General features: G+C 44.5%; 1 protein-coding gene across 1 annotated transcript in view; it reads left to right on the top strand.

The window, feature by feature from the left end:
* LOC144688768 (receptor-type tyrosine-protein phosphatase delta-like) overlaps positions 1–21876 on the top strand; it is a 455185-nt gene that overhangs the window by 402744 nt on the left and 30565 nt on the right. Inside the window, exons 28-30 of the mRNA XM_078555681.1 lie at positions 7361–7515; positions 8813–9098; positions 17585–17763. Of these exons, the coding sequence (XP_078411807.1) occupies positions 7361–7515; positions 8813–9098; positions 17585–17763 (620 nt within the window). The remainder of the gene's footprint in view (positions 1–7360; positions 7516–8812; positions 9099–17584; positions 17764–21876) is intronic.

Genomic DNA, 21876 nt, shown 5'->3' with positions numbered 1-21876 from the left:
TTTTTAAAGCACATACCTATTTTTCTCCACACGTTATAATGTGTCAGGGATAAGTATTAAACTTTCCATCTCCAACAAAGCCAAATCTGAACTTGCAGTCAGGATCCATCCTCTCCAGCTTCATTTTCTTGGCCCCTTGCCCAGGTTTGAACTTTCATATTTTTCAAGCAAATCTTAGGACACTTCAGCAGCCATGTGAAATTGCGTTTTTAGGTTTACATTATTAAAAAGAAATGATAAGGTATGGCAGAACATACAGCAATATTTTATTATCTCATTACTGCCTGTCTGCAACACTTACAGACATAAATGCAACCACTGGCTGAAGGGGCTCATTTCTCCCTCCCATATTTTTGGGAACTGGATCATGCCCCCTCTTTCTTCTTCTGCCCCCTCTTTCTTCTTCCACCCACTCCAAATCCAGGCCTTGAATTTCTTGCTTGGTGTATGCGCCAAGTCGGCGTGCCCAGAAGCAGACGCAAAATACGCTTCTGCCCACGATCAGCCCCCGAATACAATTTCATGCTGGCAGGTCAATTAACAGCCAGCCAGCGTGAAACGCGCACTGAAGGGGGGACGGGAAGAGGACGGGCACCGACAAAAGTGAGGGTGCGGGTGGGTGCTTCTAGCGAGCTCCCTGAAGGCAGACAGCTGCTGCGGAGCTGCCTCAGGGAGTTGCAGACCTGGACAGATTAAATGACAAGAAAAAAAATGCAGCAAGCTGCATAAAAAGCTGCCCAGTCCAAAACGAAAATATGCAACACATTCGAGCACCTGACAGCAGAACTCAAAAAAACATCAGTCCCCAGATATCAATTTTTATTACATTTCACCCTGGACATTTCATCCCGCCCTTGGATGAGGTTTTGTTAAAAATGGGCTGCCCGCTTTGCCCGTGTGACAAGCGCAAAATCACAAGGGCAACGTAAAATTGTGGACAATAAGGTTTTAAATTAATTGGCCCTTTTATTGTTGGTGAGCACCGTTCCGGCTCCCACGCACGCCTGCCAATCTCAATATTGCTCACATGCACGATAACAGCAGGACGCATGCCTGACGTCATTATACGCAATTTCACATATGTTCGGATAGGGCTCCCTCATTCAGCGTAAAATTCTGGCACTGGAATTGCCCCAATGTCTCTTCATATATATTATATATTTTTAAATATCTCACCTTGCTAAGTTTTACTTTGATAGTTATTGATATTTCAGAGGATTCTCACTATCGAGACTTAAGTTAGTATTGATCTCTATGTGCATCTGTTCATTTTATCTGATATGGTGAATCTTATACTGGTTTAAGGTGAGCACTTGAAGTGCTCTGAACTGGAACAATTAAGGCACCCCAGTGCCAGTATCAAGCAACCGTAACCTGACCAGACATGCCACAGTTAGATGCAGAGTAAAGTCCCCTCTACTCTGTCCCAACAATGTACCTCCATACCAACCTCAGAAGAGCACCTTCTACTGTACCAATGTGGCATTCCTTGCCACTTCCCAAACCTACTATTCAAAGTGAGTCCGAATGAATGTTGAAGCACAGGCAGTTTTATGCAATAACCTCATGCCCGTTAGGAGCTAGAATGAGACTGTCTAAACTTAACATCCTTATAAGCCAACAAAGTAGACTTTCATAGTATCAGTTTGGGCTGAGTTCAAGAGATGAACATCTGTCCATTTTAGTTAGTGGTTGGACTTTTTTGGTCAGTGATTGCTCTTTTTTAATTTTATGAATGTTCTGATTAATTGTAGGCAAGTAGTGAGCTTTAACTGGGGATTCACCTGTGCCCTTATATATAAACACAGGCAGCAACAGTGGTTATTGGGTTAGGAGTTGTATGCTAGCATGTAACTCTGTAAATAAACATAAAAGTGTGGAAAGATTGGCTCCTGTTCTATCCTGTTCTATCACTGGCTTTCTGGAATAGAACATTCTTGACTTTGGGGGTTTGGGGTCGGGGAGGCTGGGTGTCAGGCACTAACTCGATAATCACTCACAGGGTCAAATCCTGAACTTCAGGATAGCACAGTTTTCAATACCCTGCCAAGACAAAACCTCCAGTGATATCATTAGCACACTCTACTTCAACAAAAATATTTTAATAATCAGCTGAAGCATATTTATAACAGTGAGAACAATTTGTCCTGGAACATTGTGTGTCCTGTTCAGTCATTTTTACAATTTGTACTTTGAGATGCCAAGAAAGTTTTATTGGGGGAAAAAGTGATGAAATTGGACAAGACCAAACCAGAAGTAGGTTCATGTTAATTACAGCTTCATGTAACTGTTGGATTTTTAGAACTTTCATGATGAGAATGATTAAGGGTAGAAGTCTCTTGCTTCCTATTGGGGCAACTTTTTTAAAATTAATTCATGGGATGTGGGCTTCGCTGGCTGGGCCAGTATTTATTGCCTATCCCTAGTTGCCCTTGAGAAGGTGGTGGTGAGCTGCCTTCTTGAACCGCTGCAGTCCATGTGGTGTAGGTACACTCAGAGTGCTGTTAGGAAGGGAGTTCCAGGATTTTGATCCAGTGACAGTGAAGGAATGGCGATATATTTCCAAGTCAGGATGGTGAGTGACTTGAAAGGAAGTTTCTAGGTGGTGGTGTTCCCATCTATCTACTGCCCTTATCCTTCTAGGACTAAAGCAATCCCAACTGCACTACAGTAAGGAAGAACATTAGGTGTCCTTTAGTGATCAGCAGATCTGAGAGTCTTCCGTCCTTCCTAAGGTAAATTAAGTGAATGTTCTCCAGACATAGGCAGGGATCTGAGATGAGAATTTTTCTCCGGCCTGCCCTAATGGGCCATACTGGACTTCGATCATTCTAGCAATCTACGGCAGGGAGGCTGCAGTCTGACAGAGACTGGCACATCCATCCTTCCACCCTGAACAGGTCAAGAGTTGCAGAGTGGAGTTTCAAGGCCTCACAGTTGAAACCTCCTTGGAAGAGAATGCTTGTTTTATTAGTAACGAGTGAAGCATACAAAGTAGGCCCACCACGTACACTGCAAGATTTGACTTTCATTTGATGCTGCTCGAAAGTGTATCTTTTTCCTCTTTCCTAGCCTGCCCCTCAGCCTTTCTCCAAAGGCCCTCCTCTGCTCAAGATGCAGATTTTTCCCAGGGTCAGGCACCACGTTGCTGGCTACCCTCTGGCATCTCTCCTAAAACGACTTTTCTTTTTCATTTTGGTGAAGTGACCTAACAGAACTCAAATGCCATCAGAACTGAACCCAGTTCTGTCCTCGCCTGATGGCTTCACATCCTCATTTTCCATTAAATACTGGAGAGCATTGTGAAGCTATGACTGGATGATTTTATTTCCTCCCACCTCCTTGCCAGCCTTGAGAGTTCAGGTTTATTGTGTCATGGCCCAAAATCCAGTATAAACTGCCCTTTAAATGTTATTGTCAAAATGTGCTCCATCTGTCTTATTGGCATTTTACCCAGTGACGTAATGGACTGAGCAGAAAAGATATGGTTGTAATTCAATATATGACATCAATGAAGTAGTCTGTTAAGGACAGGGAGAGGAACATCTGTGTGTTAGAAAATAAAACTTTGAGCTTATATTCCAGACTTTAATCTTCCAGAACCTTACAGTTTTTAATCAAGAACTCTATACCTATCAGAAAGTTGGTTATGCATTGGTAATTTAGTATCAATTTCTATCGTCAACTAATTAATCTTTTCCTGTGTTAAAAACCCTTACATTTTGACATGCGCACTGCCTGTCGGATGTCCTGTCACACTTTAGCCATTATCCTTCAGACGTCATGTGGTAGCGATTATTCCCTGATTCACCCTGAGCAACCTCACAGGTTGGCTGTACAAATATACATTACTCACAGGTAGTTTGGACTACAGAACACAGTTGTGATGTTTAGCTTCTAATATGGTGCTGCGTTTAAGCTGGCCTCCCCTGAAGGGGGAGATATGAAGCAACTGCCTCATTTTCCCCAAGGGCAAAGTAATCTAAATAAGCACATCTTAAAATCGATTTATGGGTTAATTGTTAAGGAAAGGTTTGATAAATTGGTAGCTGCTTAACAATCCCTAGATCCTGCTCTAGAGGAAAGCCCAGGTTGCCAGGGTCAAAAAAGAAAACAGCAGGATCTGACTAGCTTTTTTCTCTTTTATATATAATTTTGACACTCTCAGGGTTGGTAGACATGCACTCAGCACAAATGTTTCACAACAACAGCTTATTACACTTTTAGCATCATAAAACATCCCAAGGTGCTTCACATAAGTGTTAAAAAGCAAAAATTTGATACCAAGTCATGTAGGAGATATTAGGGCAGGTGGCCGAAAGCTTGGCTAAAGTGGTAGGTTCTAAGGAGTGTCTTAAAGGAGGAAAGTAAGGTAGAGGGGCGGAGAGGTTTCGGAAGGGAAATCCAGAACTTAGGGCCCAGGCAGCTGAAGGCAGGACCACCAATGGGAGAGCAATTTAAAATCAGGAATGCTCAAGAGGCCGGAATTAGAGGAGCAAGATATCTGGAAGGGTTGTAGGGCTGGAGAAGATTACACTGATTGGGGTGAGGTGGGGGTAGCGGGGGGATGGGGGTGGGGGCAAGAAAAATACATATATAATATACACAGATATATGATATGTACTTATATGATATAAAATCTTAGTATATCTAAAAAAATGCTTAGTGTTTGGCACACCAGTGTCAAAAGTAGAAATAAAATGACTTAACATGTAATATAAAACAGTATGACTGCGCACATCTCTTGTTTTGACCTCTATGTCAGGCCACAGTGTTGCACTTCATATCTCACACATGTATATGTATATATGCAAATTCTTGCAATTGATTGACTCAGATGTCATATTCCAAAATCTGTCTTATTGAGAATTATAACCAGCAAGGAATTCCACACGTCAAAAAAGACATTTCATAGTGTAATAAAGGTCTTAAAATAGTTCAAAGAAACATGATTAAACTTTGTGTAAAATTGTCACCTTTGAGGACTGTAATTAATATTTTTACTGTGTAGGCTGAGCTCTTCTGACAGACCAGGGACTTGAGCTGAAATTCTTCCTGGGGGGAGTTAACAACTGTACCTGTAATTCGCAGAATGCCTTAGATTGTGTATATGGTGAAGAATCTCCCAGCATGCATCAGTATGATAATTCGAAGCCTTCCTTCCCTCAAGGTGTATCCCTGGTTATAATTTTCCAAATCATTTCGCGCACATACTCTGCGCACGCACACACACACCCCCATGAGCACACATATACACACACCCCCTCACGCACACACCCTCCACCACGCACACACCCCACCACACGTGCACACTCCCCATGCTCACACACCCTCCCACGCACGCACACCCTCCCAAGCACGCACACCCTCCCACGCTCACACACCCTCCCACGCACACATACCCACCACGCGTTCACCCCCTCCCACACACACCGCCCTCCACGCACACACACACCCCCCCACCCACACACATATCAAACCCAGGTTTCTTGACCAAACAATTACATTTTGTCCAATCTCAGCCTGATTAGTGAAAAACCTTTAGGCTTGAGGCCTTGAATTTACACAGGCCCACTTAGCAGAATAGTGCATTCTGCATGATATGGTATAACACTGCCGTTCTTAAAAACTTCGTATCATCTGAGTTGTTGAGGGTAGATCAGCTAGTGCATAAATCGGATTCCTGCGACAAATGTCACCTAAACTCTGGATACCATATTTTAATTTTTTATTCTTTCATATGATGCAGGCTGCGCTGAGCACTTGTTATTCATCCTTAATTATAGATGCAGAACAGTCTCTGCACAAAAAAGAGAGACAAACCAACGATTAACAGGAATGAGCATTTACAACCAATTTACTAAATTTTAATCCTTAGCTGGATTCCCTCAAGGTGTGTTGAAGTAGGGGGCTCTGAGCTGATAGGCAGCTAAACATCACAACTGTGGCCCAGGTCCCAAATGAACCATGAGCGGTACGGAGGAATTTTTTGGGGGATGTGAGCATCATTGGCTAGGGCAGCATTTGTTGCCCATCCCTAATTGCCCTTGAGAAAGTAGTGGTAAGCTGCCTTCTTGAACCACTGCAGTCCATGTGGTATAGGTACGCCCACAGTGCTGTTAGGGAAAGAGTTCCAGGATTTTGACCCAATGACAGTGAAGGAATGGCGATATATTTCCAAGTCAGGATGATGAGTGACTTGGAGGGGAACTTCCAGGTGATGGTGTTCCCATGTGTCTGCTGCCCTTGTCCTTCTAGGTGGTAGTGGTCATGGGTTTGGAAGGTGCTGCCAAAGGAGCCTTGGTGAGTTCTTGCAGTGCATCTTGTAGATAGTACACACTGCTGCTACTGTGCACCGGTGATGGAGGGAGTGAATGTTTGTGGATGGGGTGCCAATCAACCAGGCCACATTGTTCTGGATGGTGTCAAGCTTCTTGAGTGTTGTTGAAGCTGCACTCATCCAGGCAAGTGGAGAGTATTCCATCACACTCCTGACGTGTGCCTTGTAATGGTGGACAGGCTGTGGCGAGTCAGGAGGTGAGTTACTCGCCACAGGATTCCTACTTTCTGACCTGCTATTGTAGTGACAGTATTTATATGGCTAGCCCAGTTCAGTCTCTGGCTAATGGTAACCTCCAGAATGTTAATAGTAGGGAATTCAGCGATGGTAATGTCCTTGAATTTCATGGGAAGATGGTTGGATTCTTATGCGAGATGGTCATTGCCTGGCACTTGTGTAGCATGAATCTTACTTGCCATTTATCAGCCCAAGCCTGAATATTGTCCAGGTCTTGCTGCATTTGGACATGGACTGCTTCAGTAGCTGAGGAGTCGCGAATGGTGCTGAACATTGTGCAATCATCAACAAACATCCCCACTTCTGACCTTATGATGGAAGGAAGATCATTGATGTAGGAGCTGAAGATGGTTGGGCCTAGGATACCACCCTTAGGAACTCCTGCAGTGATGTCCTGGAACTGAGATGATTGACCTCCAACAAACACAATCACCTTCCTTTGTATGACCCCAAATAGCAGAGTTTTCCCCCTGATTTCCATTATCCCTGATACTGAGGAATACTTACTGGTATATATAAGAAAAATGAAAAATTGATTAAAAAGGTGTGAGAAATTCCACTCTCTTTCATAAAAAGTATAACTCCCTAACTGCCTAAAATGCTTGAGATTAATACTGTTTATGTATCTAGTTGTTTTGTTGCACAACCCATCTATTTGCTGCCTAACCCTACAAAGACCAGGACTCTCACAAGTCTGTAAAATACATATGATCACGAGTGCCTTGTGTGTATGACATACCCAGAAACTAGTTTTACAGGTAAACCTCTTTCTTTTCTGAGTAGAATGGTTCCAGTGAGAAGAGAGAGGTTCGACAGTTTCAGTTCACAGCATGGCCTGATCACGGAGTCCCAGAGTATCCGACCCCCTTCTTAGCGTTCCTAAGGAGAGTAAAGACCTGCAACCCTCCCGATGCTGGACCAGTGGTGGTGCACTGCAGGTAGGATCGTTCTCTTATATTGAAAACCGTTTTCCGTTTTATGCCTCCAGCCCTTTCACATCAGAACTGATGATGCTTAAATCATTGTTTAAAATGCTGCTGGTTCGGTCTAATGGTTGATTGTTGGGGTTTTAAGCCAAAGTTATTCCTGTATCAAATCTTTTCACCTCCCTTTGTACAAGTAGTCCCTCTGACCGGAGGGCTAATTTGAAGTGGGCTCGAGCTATACTGAATGGGAACCAGCGTAGCTGGGAAGTCAATGTGAGTCCTGTGTGAGAAATGTCTATTCCTGGTTATGGGCTGCTGAAAGAGAAACAGACAACCTCATAGCTATCCCTTAATGATGGATGGCTCTGGCCAATGAGGTTAGACATAGACAACCCCATAGCCATCCTTTGATTGAATATTGACGACACTCAGCTCCGAGATATATCTGTATTGTTTTTTAAATGAAAGATATGTTGGAAAATTTAACATTTGATCTCATGCATCGTCAGCATAAGGTGCTCAGTGGCCAGAGGGAGATAAAACTCCCAACATCTCCTACTCCACCCACATATCCTTCCTGCTTCCCAGATCAGGCATCTTTATGGCCAATCTGGCTGGGAATGCCAATCTTTAGTCCTTTATATTTAAATAAATACATGTATATATTTGTGTTTCATTCTTGGCAGTACAAGTAACCCTGCACTGGCCTGGATATTTTAATGTTGATCACCACAGAAACCAGCCCAAACTGCACACCACTAGATCCCACCTTGTACTGCTGCACCACTCGGAGTGTAGAACAAGAGTTTTTTTTTAAGGCAAAATCGATTTTCTCCATTTCCCATTGCCCAGTGGTTACCTGGTGAGAATTCAAGCGCTGTTACAGACTTGTCAATTCTCATTTATTAGGAGTAATTCTCATTTTGGATTAAATATCCATTTGAAAAACAAGCACGGCTCCATTTGTTTAAAGTTATTTGCAAGCCCTGATCATCCTTCTTCCACCTGGCATTTCCTCCTTATTAATCGTCCAGTATCTTGCTCATAAGCCCATTTATCATGTGTGAATCTAGACAGTCAGTAGACTGTTTCCTCATGAATGTGTTGGATCTCGTTCAGCAGCAAGAATCTGACTGATTTTTCATTAGACTATACCAACAACACTAGACCCAATTGTGGTATAAAGCCACCAGAAGAGTAAATAGTGCAAAACAATTAAAGGGTCACTGAAATCCAAAAGCTCCTTAATCCCATCCTATGGAGAACAGACCGTGCAACACCACCTGAACCATTTCAATTAATCTTTCAGTGCTGGAGTTGGTCGAACTGGCTGTTTCATCGTCATTGATGCTATGCTTGAGAGAATAAAACATGAGAAGACAGTTGACATTTATGGCCATGTGACACTGATGAGGTCACAACGGAACTACATGGTACAGACAGAGGATCAGTACATTTTTATCCATGATGCATTGCTGGAAGCAGTGGCTTGTGGGACCACAGAGGTGATGGCCAGAAACTTGTTCTCTTACATTCAGAAACTCACACAGGTTGAGACAGGAGAGCATGTCACGGGAATGGAACTAGAGTTCAAGGTAAGAAGATGAACTACATCATTCTGGTACATATTGGAGGCTGTGGCATGCAAGCATTCACTGTCTTGATAGCAGATAAGCTGGAGGATTTGGGGACAAAACCTTTCTAATTGTTATTCGTAGTTCCAATCCTACCCATTCCATGCCCCACCCACTCTCACTACCTAAGATTAGGGCGGTATTTAATGTAGACAATGGGGGTTTGGCCCTTCGGTTAGAGAACCAGTGAGAACCCAGCATCATCTTTTGAAAGGTCTCAATTTGGTGGCAGACTGAGAAGGCTAGCCACGAAGCTTCCTGCTGTTGACTGAATCGGGGCAGAGACAGGAAGCCAGCCGGGTCACCACCCGCCACCCTCCTGCCCAGTTAAATGCCCACCCCCACCACCAAGCTCACCATGGTGGGGAGAGCATTAAATTCCACTCTTGGGCTCTTCTGTGTTTAAGATTCTAGTGATGGTTGTTAATTGCCTTCCAGTACTGCACAAAATGGCCATTCTTCATCCATGAGGCCAGAGAGTGAGATCAATAGTGAGGTCATTACAGTCAAGCCCAATCCAATCTTCATCTGACAGCCACACATATACCCTTTCTTCTGAAGTCACTGGATAGCACTTGGCAGTGAGAATTCTGGCTGAGTTTTCTGCTCCCTGGCACAGGAATGCCAGGGCTAATTGTTATGTCCCTCGTGGCACCATGGCTAAGCTCAGCTAACTCAGAACAGCCTGACGATTGTACTTCTCACCTAGCCTTATTCTTTCACAGGATGTGGGCATCGCTGGCTAGGCCAGCATTTATTGTCCATCCCTAATTCCCCTTGAGAAGGTGTTGGTGAGCTGCCTTCTTGAACCACTGCCATCCTTGTGGTATCGGTACACCTATGGTGCTGTTAGGAAAGGAGATCTCAGCTCAGCAAAATCTAAAGGCACAAGGATGCTATTGCTACTTAGTACATTGTTTATTTAATATAGAATGCAGTTATAGATTTTTAAAAGCCTGTAGCAACCCTACTGAAATGGAGAGTCACGACTAAATCAGATATACATATGCCCTTGCTGACTAACCTAACAGTGCTATTAGGAAGAGACAAGAAAGAGCTTGCATTTATATAGCTCTTTATCATGTCTTGGAATACTTCAGAAGCAATGAAGAGCTTTTCAAGTGCAGCACTCTTGTAATGTGGGGAACACAGCAGTTAATTTGTGCACAGCAAGGTTCCACTAGAACCTAAATAACTAGATCATGACTGGAATTTTACGTGCTGTGATCGGATGCATGGCCAGCCCGAGCTGGCGTGGGAAAACATCGGGCGGGTGTCCCAATGTCATAGCAACATCGCGCCATATCACAGTTGGCAGGCACACACAGGGGTCAGAAGCATGCCTGCCGACTATCAACGTTCCAATTAAAGCCCTAATCGACCAGGATTTTTAGTGGCCTGTGCACTTTTACGCTTGGCACGTGGGCCAATTGGCCAAGCAGCCTTCACGTTTTTGCTTCATTCTCAATTCGAGGTGGGATAAAATGGCCCAGAGGACGTTTGAAAGTTGAGGAGTTGGGAGCATTACTGTCAGTTGTTTGTAGTTGCGTTAGAGATAGTTTGTGGCATTTCCTGTGTGCAAATATCTTTTGAACAATATTTCAGCTCCCTGAGGCAGCTCCAGAGCAGTTGTCAGCCTTCAGAGAGCTCAATACAAACCGCCTGCCCATACCCGCACCTGCTCTCTTTCTGCCATCTCCCACCTCACCCACCGACCTGGCCGTGATGAGTCTCTCTCGGCGCGTGTTTCACACTGGCTGCCAGTTCATTGGCCAGCCAGCACAAAATCGCGTTTTTTCCCAAGAACAGATTCCATGTCCGCTTCTGGGCCCGCCAATCGCACACACCTGACGGGCGCTAAATTCAGGCCCATCTGTTTTATGTGTCAGTTGGGGATAAATGTTAGCCAGAACACCAGAAGACCTCCCCTGTTGCACCATGAATAGTGCCATGGGATCATTTACATTCACTTGAGAGGTCAGACGAAGCCTTGATTCAACCTCTCGTCTGAAAGACGACACCTCCAACAATTCTGCCGTCCCTTAGTACTGCACTGGAGTTTCAGAAGACTAGGAGGTGACATAATTGAAACATATAAGATCCTGAAAGGACTTGAGAGGGTGGATGTGAAGAGGATGTGAAGATGTGAAGATGATGTTTCCTCTTGTGGGAGAATTTAGAATTCGGGGTTATTGTTTCAAAATAAGGGGTTGCCAAGTTAGATGAGGAAAAATTTTTCTCTCAGAGGGCTTTGAGTCTTTAGAATTCTCTTCCTCATGAGGTGGTTGAGGCAGAGTCCTTGAATATCGTTAAGATAGAGGTAGATAGATTCTTGATAAGCAAGGGGATGAATGGTTGTCAGGGGTAGGCCGGAACGTGAGGTTAAAATCAGATCAGCCTTGATCTTATTGAATGGCAGAGCAGGTGCGACTCCTCCTAATTCGTATGTTCGTATGATAGATGTTGATGAGGGAGAAATATTGGCCAAAACGTTGTGCATGCCAAGAGCTCTTTTATTTCCACAGTTCCACATTTATTATGAACAGGCTAACATGGCCTCGGTTTAATGTCTTCTCCAAAATAAATCATCTCCAACAATGCAGCACTCCCTCAACACCGCACTGAAATATTAGCTCAGATCATAGGCTCAGGTGTTGAAAAGGGATTTGAACCCACGCCCAACTGGTTTAGGCATGTGCTACCAACTGGTTAAGAGTGAGTGCCAATGAGTTAACCAGTATTATATTAGATTGGTCATATAAAGGTAAACAACATTGGCACTCGAATTTTTCAAAGGAGATTTTGTAGGATTTTTAAAAATTGCCCTCTCTTCATACTCATCAAGGTGAAAGCTATAAGTGCAATGGAATCCTTATGCCCCTAGTTTCGCCATCAAGCACTCCCAGATCAAATAGAATGTAGTTGGATCCCGAGTACAGCTCTCTCAATTCTGCCTCAATATGTACCTCAGCCTCCTGCTTTAGTTTTGTGACATCACCCAAGAGCCAGAAGAGCAGTCCTGTGGCCACCACAGATTAAATTAGCAATTTATTGTCATGCTCTGGAGAATTTTGTGTTTTTGGAACCACAAATCACTGGGAATTTAGTTGAGGCAGATCAAGCTGAATTCACGTAGAACCCTTGAAGACTGTAAATACTTCCATCTCATCAGTCTGGGGCATGGCCCTGAGAGGCCAGTATTCCAATCCATGGTACTCTCCTTATCTCCACATTCCCAACAATACCCTTCCTTAAATTTAATTTTCATTTAGTGAAAAAAATTTTGGGCTCATGTTCAGAAGATAAGAAATCTGCACACCTCACTTAAAAATATGGGATGTGGGATGTCAAAAGTGAAAGAAATATACGTGTGCATATAGTGGAACAGTTAATGTGAGACACAGTTGTCTGGTCAGAGTATGATTAATTTGCTGCCTTTAGCACTTATTTAACAAGAGCTGTACTCAGAAAGGGACACATTGCCACAGTTAAGTCCTGAGCAATATCTAAAATGACCCCATCGCTATGCTTTCAAAGAGAGATGCTTAGATGGGAAGGTACAACTTCTAACACATTCTGCAAATAACCGAATGATGGTCTCACGGCACTTTAGCAGGGAGTGGGATAAACAGCAAGCAGGAAGTAAAGGAAAATTGGGAATGAGGGCTTGTTGTGACATGGTTGAAGGGAGATTTATTGATGACTTTGAAGGCAGTGAGAGTTAGCTAAGCCAGATGATTTTGGAAGGTAATCCTAGGCAGCAGGGATATAATAGGTGAAAGGCTAGTTAGTAGAGGGAAACACCAGGACAAATGAGGCAGAATTTCCCTACAGGCTTCTGAAACCTGCCATAAGGCTCACCTGGAGGTCAGAAGCCTGCACTGCATGGGAAACGGTCACTCATTGGCCAGAATCTCCTGCTGTTCGTGTGGGCACGTGCCCAACTCGGAATTGCGTGAAATGACGTTGGGCATGCTCCCTGAGGTCATCACGCTGGCAAGCAACATTACGATCGGCAGGCGCTCACGTGAGTCGGAAGCGCACCCGCCGACAATTAAGTGGCCAATTAAGCCCCTTAAGGAGGTAATTGTCACTGATTTTACACGGCCTGTCCACTTTTACGGTTGACGGACGGGCCAAATGGCCAGGTCGCCGTCACGTTTTCACTACAAACTCCATCCCGGGCGGGATGAAATGTCCAGGGTTAAATAAAATAAAAGAACACGTTTGAGGGATGGTCTGCTATGTAGCCTGCTGCTAGGTGTTTGCATTCACAGTATTGTCACGGTTTGCAGCAGTTTATTGAGCTCATTTCATTTATAAATTACTGCAGCTCCCTGAGGCAGCTCCACAGCAGCCATCAGCCTTCAGGGAGCGGGAGCCCACACCCTCCCTTCTCTCAGCGCCCTCCCCCCTCCCCTCCAGCAGCACTGAGCCTTTCTCGGTGCATGAAATTGCATTTGGGGGCCAATCGCGGGCAGAAGCGCATTTTATATCCATTTCCAGGCCCGCCCGACAGACGTAATATTCAAGCCATTGTGATTTTCTCCAAGGACCTGCCTGAGACCATAACATAAGTGGATAATTTTTTTTGATCTTTCATGAGACGTGGGCATCACAGGCAAGACCAACATTTGTTGCCCATCCCTTGAGCTGAGTAACTTGCCCAGCCATTTCAGAGGGCAGCTAAGAGTCCACCACATTGTTGTGGACATGGAGTCACGTGTAGGCCAGACTGGGTAAGGATGGCAGATTCCCTTCCCTAAAGGGGTAATAGTGAACCAGATAGGTATTTACAACAATGGATGATGGTTTCACAGCCATCATTACTTCATATTCCAGATTTATTAATTGAATTGAAGTTTCACCAGATGCCATGGTGGGGTTTGAACCAATGTCCCCTGAGCTTTAACCTGGGCCTCTGAATTACTAGTCTAGAGACATTACCACTACTCCACTGTCTCTTGATGGTTCACAGGCTTTACCAACCACAGACCACCTTGGCAAAGAATAATGAGTCCATTTGGGGGATCACGGGACAGGCCCCAGAACCAGCTTTAGTAATGTTTGTGCTGCTGGATTAAATTCACCTTCACTTTAACTATTAGGAGCATTTTTTGAGATTGGGTTTGGCTTACACAAAGTAACTGTTTTAAAGTGTTTGTGATAGAGTAGCTTGGGTGTTGTAATTTCAGTTTAATCCTCTAGCAGCTGCCCTTTGGTACCTCCCACGAGATCAATCTTCATCATCATGTGAGCCAAGACACACCAACGACTACAAAAACTTGCTTTCGTATAATGCCTTTAACGTAGTAAAATGTCCCAAGGTGCTTCAGTTGAGCATTCTTAAATAAAAATTGACACCAAGCCACATGAGAAGATATTAAGACCAATGACAAAGAGGCAAGTTTTATGGAGCATCTTGAAGGCGGAGCAAGGTAGGCATAAAGATTTAGGAAGGAAATCCCAGTGCTTAAAACCTAGGCAACTGAGGCAATGGTAGAATGATGAAGACCAGAGATACACAAGAGGCCAGCATCACAGAAGAACTTGACCCTAATTTGGATATCAGTTGGGAGCGGGGAATATCAGCTGATTTAGGTTTTCACCCTCCTTCCTCTAGGGTAAGAAGTATCCTCAAGAGAAGTGGGAGAAAAATATGGGGATAAGGGTGCTGCCAGGGGGGTTACTTCAACATCTGAAAGCCTGTAGTAACAAAACTACGTGAGCTAGCTGGAATAACAATTTAACCAGTTTAGTCAACTGGAATCAAAACAGTCAACATAAGACCAATATTATTGATTTCCAATTGCTGCAGCTATTTGTCACCAGCAATGATCCAAGTGGCTGATTACTGCAGCATGGATGTCCTACGGGGGCCAGACAGTGAACCAAGGGCAGGATTTTTAGGTTGGTGCGCGGGCGCGATCGGCGGGCCCGGGAGCGACCAGGGAACGGACCACTGCCCACGATCGGCCCCCGACCACAATTTCACGCTGGCTGGCCAATTGACGACCAGCCAGCGTGAAGCGTGTGCTGAAATGCTCAGTGCTGCCGGGGTGGGGGCGGGGAGAGGGCGGGCCCTGATGCAAACGCAGAGGGCTGCCTCAGAGAGCTGAGAATTTAAAAGCAATAAATAAAGATTTTAAAATCTGGAAAAGAATGTTCAGGCACCAGAATCAGCCACCTGAACATGTACATGGGTCCCGTGAGCATGCGGGCACACATCTGACCCGATCAGGTGTAAAATAGTGCGTGATATTTCAGTCAGCGGGCGCATGCGAGAGTCGGCAATGAGCCCACATACAATTAAGAAGCCTATTAAGGCCCTTAATCAATTAATTTAAACTTATTTTTCGTGGCCTGTCGAACCTTATGGTTGGCGGGCAGGCAAACTGGCCAAGAGACCTTTGGATTTTTTTCAGGAACCTCAGCCACGGACAGGATGAGGTTTCCAACATTAATTATTTTTAAAATCTTAGACATAATTTTTATAACTTTTATGTTCATGTCAGTGAGTCCTACGTGGGGACATGTTTTGCGCATTTTCATAATCTTTATTGTTGATTTTAATATTCTTCAGCTCCCTGAGGCCGCTCCCTGCCATCAGGTTACTTTCGGTGCGCACTCCCCCGTGCACGCACAGACTTTTGCGCTCGCACTCCTCCCGCCCCCATCCCGGCAACGCTGAGCTCCTCAGCGCGCCTTGCACACTGGCCGGCCGTTAACTGGCCAGCCAGCATGAAATCGCGGCCAGGGGCCGATCGCAAGTGGCTGACCATTTCCCGGCCATTCCCGGGCCCGCCTGACGACCCGAAAATCCTGCCCACGATGAAAATTCTGTCAACACATTTTTTTTTAAATTTCATAACGGAAACCTCGTCTCACCCTTGGATGAGGTTTCATCAAAAATGCAAAGCCTGCCTGACGGATTCGCCTGTCCGCCAACTGTAAGGCTGGATGGACCACGAAAAATCGTGGCAATTGGAATTTCAATGGGCTTAACTGCCCTCTTAATTGTCGGCGGACACACTTCTGACTTTTGTCACGCCCACCGACTGTAATATCGTGCAAGCACGGCATGATGTCAGGACACTCGCCCAATGTCATCACGCACTATTTTACGTTCAAGCGGGTCAGGCGCGTGCCTGCACTTCGAGTTAAAAACTCTGCCCCACGTGATTTCCAAAGCTAGGCTGAAATCAACCTGTTTGCCATTAACAGCTGAAATCATGATTTACTCCCAGAGGAAAGATTGCAGTTGAGCCTTAGCTTAATCTCAGTCCCTTAGGCAATGGAGCAGAGGTGTCCAAGCCTTTCATTTTCATTAACCACATGTATACCCCATGGTGCCTGAGAGGCAACATATAATGGTTAAACCCAATGTTCACATTAAGCTGCATCTATCAGAAGTTACCGGTACTAGCAGGTCTTGGTGTTTGGATTTAGGGTTTCTCCATCAACCCTTTCCAAAGCCCTACAAAATTCAAACAGGACAAATCAGTGAACAAGAGCAAAAAGCACAGAATAGGAGTGAATTGCTTAAATGTCAAAGGATGATATGGTTCAGGGACCGCACGTAGCCTATAAACCAGTTTGAATACCCTTGCAATGGAGCATCTGTCTTCTTTAAGAGGGAAAGCCCATGTGTGCAAAACGCCATCTAAGTTTTTCAATTTTGGTGTCTACCTGCTTCCTTAAAGAAACCTGCTTCTGCATCCTAAATATAACTTTCCCCTCCCTTCTAATACACTGTTCTGTAATTGATGTCATGAGCTCAACAAAAGATTCAAGAGCGGAGATCAACCATGATATTATAAGTAGACTATCCTTTGAGGAAGCCAGTTTACATTTAGCTCCATCCACCACAATACTCCACAAATGGTGGTGGCAATGCTCGACAGGGTTGCAGTTTTCTCAATGAACGATTAAAAAAGTACTGAGCAGAGCATCTTTGGGTCAATGAGGATTTCTCTATTAGTGGTCAAGCTCTATAAGCTCCTTCAGGAGAATAATGCACCTGATGATGGAGCATCAAGATGGCGGTAGATGGATTTGTTGTCACAAACCCTCCCAACCTTGACAGCCCTGTGGAGCTGAGGCCGGGATAGGGATCTCGGAGGAGGAACAAGGTGATTACAGCTGCACGTTTGAGAGCTACCCATGAATAAACTCAGCAGATAAAGCTGGGAGGAGTTCAGAATGTCATTGTGAGTCCTTACCATTGTTAATGGCCCAGTTTAACTGAAGTAACTTTTGCTGAGTCACCTTACACACCCTGATAACTGGATTCAGGCTGGCAGTAAGCAAAACTGGCGAGTAGGTGACTTGACTGGCAGGGTAAGATGGAAGGGGAGGAGGTAGCTTTTGACATGGACCTGGACACAGATGAGCACTTCACTCAGTGCCTCTGATTGCCTTAATTCACTTTCTGCTCTTCTTTTTAGCGCCTGGCCAATTCCAAAGCTCACACATCCAGATTCATAAGTGCCAATCTTCCATGTAATAAGTTCAAGAACCGCCTTGTCAACATCATGCCGTATGAGACAACGAGAGTGTGTCTACAGCCAATCCGTGGGGTGGAGGGCTCTGATTACATCAACGCTAGCTTTATCGATGGTTACAGGTAAGTGCCCAGGGGAAACCACCATTGCTGACTGCTTGCCATTATTCTGCATTAGCACTGTAAATTTACAGAGCAATATTAGGAACCATCTGCTGTGCAGTTCGATGCACAGTTGTCGCAACAGGAGATTGCGTTCTTAAATTCTGAACAATTTCACACAATTATTAATAGTTAGGACATGTTGCCCAATATGTTCCATAGCAGGGAAAACTGTTATCTGGCAAAATAAAATTTTAGTTAATGGAGCCTAAAGGTGGTCAACCTAAGACTTTATAAGCTGCAACAGCTGATGAGCAAAGATACATTTTTTGAATTAACCCAATGCTGAAGCAACCTTCATTCCTCCTCTCACTAGTGCCATCAATGGCTTGTATAGTGATATCACGCAGCACTGTGGTACCTTTGCCTGTGTACTCATTTCGTACTTGTGACACCAAGCAGCTATTTGGTCATGAAGGGCATCACCATCCCATGCTGCCCTCTGCTCACCTGTGCTTCAAGCAGTGATCAGATGCAGAGGACCTTTTTTTCTCATTCCCTTACCTGAACCAGGAATGCTAAAGTCAAGTGTAGTATCCCAGCTGGAACCTGGGTTTTCCTAGTCTGCGAAGCCCAGTGCTACATGGTGCATTTCCTCAGTGAGTGACTTGGCCCTTGCCCACTATACCCATTTCTCAAAACATATATTCTTCCTTCCCTCGGTCCATTTTCACAGGACTCGTATCAAGTGCTGGCGAGCGGGGAGTGGGGGCATTTGCTCCCAGGTCTTTTGCTGCTGAAATTTCCCGACCCTTTACCAGGATGCATGACAGTGGCTGGGCTGTGACTCGATCCCCAACTCTCCACTTCCCTCTTAAGGAAGTGCGCTGACTCCACCCCTCAAATCAGGACGTCGACAGAGTTGGGAGAGGGTCCAACTCGCAGCCCTCCAGTGGTTTAGTCCCATCAATGTTTAGTGTTACAGCACAGCCAACAATGACATTTTTTAATATGTTACAATGCATGATGGGGCAGTTGGCCTTTTCAGTCAAGCTTCTAATTAGAGAGAGATCCAGTCAATAAAATCAATTTCTTAGAGGAAGCTGATGGTAAATTAAAGAAATTTGAGGTATGCAAGTAGTACAAGGAAGGACTGGGTATTATTTTCCGATTTTACATTTTGCAATTTTAATTTGCAATTAAAATAGTTCACAGTTAATCTGAAGCTATGATTATATCTGGCCCAGGTAGATAGTGCTTTGTAATATTCACTTGAAGTTAACTCTGCGGAGGGACTTCTTTTTTGTTGCCAGTTCCTTCAACCAATCAGCAAACCCATTGATTTATTGATAACTGAGTAAGCCAAATTCCAAGGTTTTTCCTGTTCTTTTAGAATCCAGTTTCTTGCCATTATTCTGTAGAAAACAAAAGCTCAATGGCTTTGCCCATCGGAAATTTGTTTTGGAGGAATAGATTTCGTGTTACTCAGGGAATGGGCATGGCAGTGAGGAGTGGGGTTTAATTTGTAGGAGGAGGTGCGGAGGGAAAATTAATGGGAGACTGTCATACTGAATTTTAGTTTTTTTTATATTCTTTCATGGGATGTGGGTGTCGCATTTGTTGCCCATCTTTAATTATCTTGAACAGAGTGGTTTGCTAGGTCATTGCAGAGGGCAGTTGTGAATCAGCCACATGACTGTGGGTCTGGAGTCACATGTAGGCCAGACTGGGCAATGTTATGACTCAGCAGTTGGTAAAGCTGAGTTATTTAAAAATCTCAGAGGGAAACTTTAAACAACTGTCATAACCTAATGCAGAAATTTCCCCCCGTCAGGGGGGTTGTGTGGGGGCGGGCGCGAACCCGATTGGCGCCCCCGATCGGGGACACACCACCATTTTACGTGGATGGGCCAATTAAGGCCCGCCCATTGTGACGCAGACCGGAAGTGCTGAGTGCTCCCTGTGCGGGCGGGGGGGAGGGATTCCCTTAGTGATTCCCTGCACTCTTTCAAGAAAGAGTGCAGAGATCTCCCTGAGGCACGGAGCTGTCTCAGGGAGATCAGTTTAAGATTTTAAAATTTAAATAAAGGAAAAAAAAAACTTTTAAAACAAGTCCCCTCATGTGACAGGTCAATGAGTTTTTTCAAACTTTTTTATTTAATTAATAAATCATTCATGAAACCTTATCCCGCCCGTGGATGAGGTTTCATGAAAAATACGAAGGCCGCCTGGGCTCTTTGACTGCCCGCCAACCTCAAGGTTGGATGGGCAGCTCGGTTAAGTACTTTAATTAGTTTTTAACAGGCCTTAAATAGGCCTTTGACAGGCGGGTGTGCAGCCAACTCTGCTGCGCGCCCACCGAACTGAGAATCAGAACGATGCACGGTGACCTCGGGATGCCCCTGCTCACCAAGGGGAAAATGCTGCCCCTATGTTTTTAACTGGTCTGTTTGAGATGCAACTCTAAATTCAGGAATAAGACCACCAGTTCTCAAGAAGCTTTTATATCAAACTACATGAGACATTTATTACTTTACAGAAATTAAATGTATACACATGGCTACAAATTACTACCACCATAACTTTTAACAAATTCCCAAACTAATCTCCACCAAGGCAACAGCAACCCATAGATTTTAAGCAGACACGAGGCAAAGCATTTTCACCTTTCAAATTCAAATGAGGTTCCTTTCACTTTGCTTCCTTCGCAGGCACAATGGTAGGCTTACAGGCTTTGATCTTACATTGCCTCTGCCCTGCACACGCAAAACTGTTATCAGTTATATCCAGTACATTTGATTGAATGTAAATTCTCATTGTATCACCAGCTTCTTTGAACTCCACCTCTTCTAACAATAAAACCCCTTTCACAATACCAATTTTATTAGTAATATAAACATTGCCTGGTCTCTGCTAGCTAGGTGCCAGATTTCACTCCCCTTCTGGAATGCTCTATTCAACAAAATGCAAATGCACTCTACCTCTCTTACATCTCAAAACTAGTTTACATCAAAGCACCCAGACTAGCTGGCTTTAATCTAATTAAGACACACCCATAGACTAGACCTCTATTTTAAAAGAAAAATAATTTCCAATCATATCCATTAATAGCTTCATGACAGTAAGGATAGCAGATTTCCTTCCCTAAAGGAACCAGTGAACCAGATAGGTTTTTATGATAATAGTTTCATGGTCACCATTACTGGGACTAGTTTTCAATTCCAGATTCATTAATTGAATTTAAATTCCACCCACTGACATGATGTGATTTGAACCTGTGTCCCCAGAACATTAGCCTGGGCCTCAGGGTTATTAGTCCAGTGACACTGTCACTATGCCACCATCTCCCCTAAAGCTGAGCCCCGATTACTTGTGTTAACTTCTGAGGTAGTGAGGTTTAGTTACTGAAGTTTCCAAAGCATTTTCATAAGTGGCAGAGGCAGAATCAAGTCCTTGAAGAGTTCTCCTGACTTTTCAAAATGGGAGTGTCTCTGCCTGTAGACATCAGCCAAGCACGAGATCGCGAGCTTGGTACAAAACTAGGGGGTCACCCACCTTAAATGTTACCTGTGTATTTGAAGAGATTGAGCGAGCATGTGATGGATGCAGCATACCCATCCACCAGGAAGCATGGCACAGCTTCACTTTGTTTGGGAGTAGGGACCAGCCAGGCTTGTGTCCTAGTTAGGGTGGAGGTGACTGCTGTTTGGGGTTTCTGGTCAAGGTAGCTGGCACTGGAGGAAGGCCTGCAGATGCCACTAGGTATGAAGGCATCCTGCAGCGTGTATACCGCGATTGTCGCAGCCATGTGGACAAATGGCAGCAACAAGTGTGCCGAGGGATCCAGGGCAAGCAGGACACTGCAGGGCGGGAACTGAGAGTACAGGGCTAAGGAGGTGTCCTGGCTTGAAATGAGCAGGCAAAATACTTTCTCCTGGGAGGTCTGCAAGGTCATTTGTCAACTCCAGGAGACTCCTGGACAATCCAGAAGGATTGGTTACCCTAACTGTAGATAGCAAATAGCTCATGGGCAGCAGGATTAACAGATTCACAAAAGAACTGTGAAGGGGGAAACAAGGAATTAATCTATCAATAGAAATGCTTCATTATCTGCCAGTGGTAGAGTTGGGAACA

Source organism: Cetorhinus maximus, chromosome 13, assembly GCF_964194155.1.
Source record: "Cetorhinus maximus chromosome 13, sCetMax3.hap1.1, whole genome shotgun sequence".
NCBI lineage: Eukaryota > Metazoa > Chordata > Chondrichthyes > Lamniformes > Cetorhinidae > Cetorhinus > Cetorhinus maximus.
The sequence above is the reverse complement of the archived record's forward strand: the minus strand, read 5'-3'. Positions and strand labels throughout refer to the sequence as shown.